At 41.4% G+C, this 5,880-nt stretch overlaps 1 protein-coding gene across 18 annotated transcripts in view; it reads right to left on the reverse strand.

Moving 5' to 3' along the window:
* Positions 1 to 1,338: 1,338 nt before the first annotated feature.
* The window catches only part of LOC105569199 (voltage-dependent L-type calcium channel subunit beta-2), a 27,799-nt gene continuing 23,257 nt past the window's right edge, over positions 1,339 to 5,880 (reverse strand). For 14 of the 18 annotated variants that reach the window (XM_012025429.1, XM_012025426.1, XM_012025424.1 and 11 more), the window contains one exon: positions 1,339 to 2,392. In XM_012025429.1, coding sequence (XP_011880819.1) covers positions 2,229 to 2,392 — 164 coding nt within the window. In that variant the 3' untranslated portion in view covers positions 1,339 to 2,228. Of the gene's footprint in view, positions 2,393 to 4,308; positions 4,613 to 5,365; positions 5,446 to 5,880 lie in introns of all 18 variants that reach the window. The other 4 variants (XM_012025441.1, XM_012025439.1, XM_012025440.1 and 1 more) reach the window with 3 other exon arrangements.

Here is a 5,880-nt window from a genome sequence, read left to right on the forward strand (position 1 = left end):
TTTACCTGTGCTTAGTTTATGCTAATTTATACAGCAACATACACAATGTAGGACACCGCTAATCAAAAGTGCGGTATTTGCACGCACCACCGCGTATAATATATAGGAAAAATTTCTGATTAATTACCCTAAATAATGATTTATGCCGTGATCTATTCCGAGCTATTTTGGCTGCGAGAACGCCTTAAGATGTCCGTAGGTTTTCATCTGCGAGTTACTTTTACTTCTTGGAAATATTAGGGCAATCGTATCGCGTCGATCGCCGATCGCCGATTCGACATAAATGGTTTTAGGGCCCGGGAGGAGTCGGTGCAGGGATTTAAGGCCCCAGGGCTCTTTTCACTCTGTCTCGAGTGCACTTTCTATCTTGGTCTCCTCGTCCCACGCGATTGTCTCGCGCGTCTACTAGTGTCGTTGAGCTGATTCCGCGTATGGAGAATTTGTCCTGCGTATACTGCGATGGACAAGGACACCGGAAGATTATTTCGAATCGGCTAGAACTCCCGTTAGTTCAATCGTTTCTTCCAAACGATCGTTTAACTGCGCTCGAACCCTCAATCATCGCGTTCGTGACGAAAATTCGCTAATCGGAAAATCGCACGTAAGTATTAAAAGAAATCCACCCTTATTGCAGTAATTTTAGTTTGGCAAATAATTCGCGTTCGCAAACAAAGTCCATCGAAGATCGATGTAGATGCGTAGAATGTGTGTATGAGTACGAAGCCGTTTTCATCTATGCCAACTGATTGGAGCTTGTTCCGGGAGATTTCCAAAATTATTCGGTTAAAATTTAAATTCTGTACAGATTCTGAGAATGAGATCGAAACTGTCGACATAATTTTTCGAGTTGCTTCTCCTTAATCGTATGTGAGTCTTTCGAAAGAGGTTCGAGGGTAAGTTCTTGGCGTGAAAAATGCACAGTGGTCGATTGATATGAACGACTTTGAGTAGCGTATATTTAACGAGGAGAACCGAACGCAGTCAAGTGTGTGTGTGTGTGTATTCTCTTTTACAAGATTATTCCACGGTCTTCTTTACTATAAAGTAGCAAAAGATGTTATGTAATGTGCATCTCGAAACGATGCGTGCGTTTTGTCATGGCCAGCAATTATTACAGTGAGCATTTGATATTGTTTGGCATAGTACACTGAGAGAAAAAAAAATAGTCATTTTTGGAGCCAACCATATTTTGGTTTATGACAACCAATATTGTGGTTATGAGAACTATCACATTGTTAGGTCAACCATAATTTACGTTGGAGGAATTATAAAAAATATGGTTGGCTCCAAAAATGACTATTTTTTTTGTAAAAATGACTATTTTTTCTCTCAGTGTACGCTTAGTCGTTACAATGAGCGGGGATGGGCATGTTGACATGTTCCCTTCATTAAGTATAATTGTACAATTAAGTTGATCGCGAATGTTATCGAAGTATCTACACGGAAAAAAATGCTGTTGAATGAAAAAGAAACAAGAAGTTGCTTGAATCGAACGTTCACGGGCTGCCGCGATTGTGTTTGCTATGGATTGCAATATTAAGCAAGTATCCAGATTATTAAGAATACAGATTTTGGTTGATACATAATTTCCTTTCCGTGCAGTAGAGTAAAAAGGAATAACAGCAGCGTATACTCGTAAGTGGTGTATTATTACAGATGCGAGTGCTTGCGGAAGATAAGGATGCGCGTTTAGAGCATGGCAAAAAATTTCCCCAGCAGTCGTGTTCGCAACTGAACTCGTATCCCCTAATTAAACGGCAATAAAATGTTGCGTTGCGATTTGTACTTTTCCCTTGCAGGTAGCGCGAATAAAGATGCAAGCGTGAAAGGTTTCCGGGATTGACGTGCGCGCCCCATGGCGACGGGTAGCGTATCGATAGCGAGGTTTCACGGTGGAATAAGGTACGCGGAGATGAATCGTCGACGGTCTCGAGATCGTCGAGGTGCGCCCGGATAGAATCGATATTATGGTAGCATCTCTTTTCCTTTTACATTCGTTGGTGGCGTGTGCTGTCAGCCGATCTGGATTTCTGTACTCTTCTTGTCTTTCTTAGCATATAGCAGCGCGACAGGAAACAGCCCCACTAACAGAGCGCAGCGATCTTATCGCGAGGTAGCGTTGCGCACTTCCTAGCGTTCGGTAGCGTTACCGGGAGGCGAGCCCGCTAAAGGGCGGTGGTGCGCAGGTGGGGACAGCGCTGAAGCGACAGGCCCCGGGGCCCCAGCTCCTAAATAGCATTAAGAGCACGCGAGTCCTGCTGCTGGCGACGTCTCGAGGCACTACCGTAATCGACGCCGTGTTCCTCCTCGCTGTAGTCGTGATCCATGCGATCGCTTCGATCGCGATCCATCCGCTCCAGCCGCGACCTTCTCGTACCGTCATCTCTGGCCCCTGGATTAGAGACAGCGGAAGATTAGCTTTTCAATCGCGGACGGTCATTCGCGCGTCTTGCTCAAGCGAGTCTGTCATTTTTGCCAAACTTTGTGTGCTCCTCATTGTTTTCTTAAAGAACGAATCCACTGATAGTAACAAGTGACAGCACTGATGTAACCCATTGTTGATGTGGGTTTTAAATCAAAGGGGCGAATTGAATTCGTAAATATTTATATGAGTTACTGAAGAGTCGGGGAAAGGAAGATAAGGCAGCATCTGTAGATAAAACGGAGCGTTTTCATTAAATCTAAACTATCAGTGCCATTTAGAAGCAAGCAATGTTAATCCGCTTGCTTCTTCTAAATGGCATTAATAGTTCAGATAGTTTAATGAGAGTCCGTTTTGCCTACAGATGCCGCGTTGCCTTTCCTTTTCCCTGCTATTAAGAGAACATTGAATTGTGTATTTATGTACAACTGTGAACTTTTCATTTACTCTTAATTCTTTTACTCAAGTGCAGCTTTTTGTATTAAGAAATTATTGTACAGAGACAAGTCTCAAATTCCAACGCAAAGAAACTATCTACATGTCACGTCACACAAACTATACCCTACGGAAAAAAAAACGAACGTCACTTGGGTCTTGGATTATTGTTGTGAGCAACAATAGGAATGGATTAGATCATTCCGGCCACGTCATTCCAACATCACATGCTACTTAATCCATGCAAGCTTCTAAGTAAAAAAAGGAGGCACGGCGCAAAGACTCCGACGTTCGAACTACCGTTGCGCAGGTGCGCAGAAATCGAGAAGTAGAAGAAAGTGCTCGTGCGGTCATCAGACACGTTGATGCAACTCGGACATTTACCCGGAAATTACGCGAGACGATTGTCGCGCAACGATCCACGGCGAAGAATAAGGAAACCCTTTATAACTTCTGCCCTCTCGACTTACGCTGCCACGTCGTTAATCTCTCTCGCTAACGTTAGATAATCTCTATTCTAGAGTCCTATTCTATGTGAGAGGGGTTGGTGAAGGGCTTGCGAAACATATCAAGTGAAAAAAACAACAAATATACAGGCCAGACTTCTAATCGTGACACAGAAACAATTTCGACGTAAGTAAAGAAATATTAATGGAGGTATCAAATGTAAAACAGCTCAGATATATCTGTGTACGTCGAAATCAGATTTTATATAATGTAAAATTCAAACGGTAATTTTAAGTGGACATACGTTTTAAAGAATATTAATAAAATGTAGGAAGTTTGTAGTTGAATAAAATTACATAAATTTATAGCAAGTACAACAAACTTGTACTTGCCATAAATAATAATACGGAGAATTAATTTGAAAAAGGAAGCATTGAGTGACTTGCAACTAAACGGAAAGCATGTCGTGGCCAGAAGTTTAGCCAAAATAAAATTCCATTGGAACAGGAGCAAAAAATGAAGTGGAAAATAATGGCGTAATTGCGCTAATACAGTAGCAATCAAATAACTTTTACGGCAATAACGTTTAAAATTAATAATTAAAGTGAAATTATTAAACGTTTCACGGCGCAAATGCGAGTAAAATGATTCGTAACTTGAAATATTTGTATGCGAAAGCATATAATTATATATTTTAGTTGAATATACAATAAAATTGCAAACGCATTAAAACGTTAAAAACTGAGTGTTATAGCTTCGAATTTAGAGGATCATATCTGCGCAATTTTGACAATAAACTTTTAAGTGAAGCAAATACGGAATAAAACTTGTATTATAATTTACATTAAAGTCTTTGATTGCTGTCTATGGCGAACCTGTAGTTACTTCACCGCAGAAAAAAGAGTAAAATAATAGGGAAACAAATCATTTTCTCTGCTCGAGAGAAATAAAATCGGGTCGGTTCCGTGTTTCCGGGCCCATGCACCAAACCCATCTGTACTTACTACGCGCCCTTACAAAGGTATATCCCTATTATACAGTCTCTCTCTCTAATTCTTTCGATCGCATCCACACCCGGAACGAAATATTCACGGTGTGCAGATTACGGAGTGTACAATTTGGCCGGTTTATGCCGCATAAAATCGCATCCGCGATGAAGCAGGAAGTAGAAACGGCCGCACAATGACAGGCATGTCCCGCGCTCGGGTCTTCTTAACTCGACTGTCTCGTCTTGGTCTCTTTGGTCACCGTGACCAAGTCGCTAGTTGTCGTGGTTTCGGATGACTCCCGTGGCAGCCACCGCCTCCACTTTTACACGTAAACAAAGAGAACATCGGAGTCAGAGCTCGTTGCTGATGAGAACAAAGCCGATAATCGGTGCGATAATGCGTGCCCTCGCGGCACATTCGTGGGTAAAAATTGGTTTTGCATTGGTTGATCGGACACCGCATTGCGGCGTAGTGAGTTTAGAAATTGATGACAATAGATGTCTTGTGAAGAATATAAATAAAAGTAAGATAAGGTAAAAAAGTGAAATCGGATATTGCTTCCATTAGCCTTTTGTCCCGCGCGATCGCGTAATAGCTTTGGCGTAGTTAATTTGGCATAGTTTGAAAACACACATAGATCTTAAAAACTTGTTTCGAACACCCTTGACTTTGCGTAAAATACAATCAAAGAATGAACTGTGGTACTCAGTACTCGAAAAAGTAAGTGGATTCCATCACATCTAATACTTTGATTGAAAAACCAAGTTAAAACTTCCTTCGGACACTAAACAAAGAAATGACACATTTTCAAATTGGGAAATGATCTAAAACATAGATATTTTCTCCCCCGTTGGCTTTTATTTCAAATTAATTTTAATAAAAAAAATCCACTCGTGATCAATGATAAATAGCGCAGTGTGCACGAAGTAAGTTGCAATTAAATAAAGTAAGCAAGTTTAATGATTAAATACATCGAGTATAAGGAAGGAAAGTTTCTTGCTGACTGTACGAAAAGAGTTGGGGAAGCGATTACACAAATAAAAACGATACGTAGAATTTTATCCGCACTAACGGAAGAGATAAACGCGCCTCGGTCTTACTGCACTGGGTACAAGTTCATATCGACCCGTACGTTCGATCCGTACATTGCCGCTGAAAAGAAATATAACGTCAGGATAAGATGATATTGATTTGATGACAAACGATTATGCGACAGATGCGGAGACAAGTTTGGTCAACAGCACATTGCCTCCTCGGCGGATAAGCGGAATAGAATGCGAAGTTAGAAGGCTGCTGGATCATATCGCAATTAATAGACGTAGATCTTTAAGGATCATCAATTGTAGTATACAGGGTGAGTCTTTCCATATCCGACAAAATTTTTGAGATGGTAGAACGGATCGAGATGAACGGAAAAGTCCTGTACCATTTTGCAATTTTCGTAATAGTTAACGAGTAATTAATTGTGAAAAATCGTTGTCTTAGGCCGGCCTACCGCCCAATTTGAGCGCGTGGCAAGATGTGACCGCCCGGCGATCGATATTGCTATGCGCACATCTCGCCACGCGCTCGAATTGGGCGGTAGGC

The sequence above is a fragment of the Vollenhovia emeryi genome, unplaced genomic scaffold (genome assembly GCF_000949405.1).
Source record: "Vollenhovia emeryi isolate VEMERY1.0 unplaced genomic scaffold, V.emery_V1.0 DF939125.1, whole genome shotgun sequence".
Lineage (NCBI taxonomy): Eukaryota > Metazoa > Arthropoda > Insecta > Hymenoptera > Formicidae > Vollenhovia > Vollenhovia emeryi.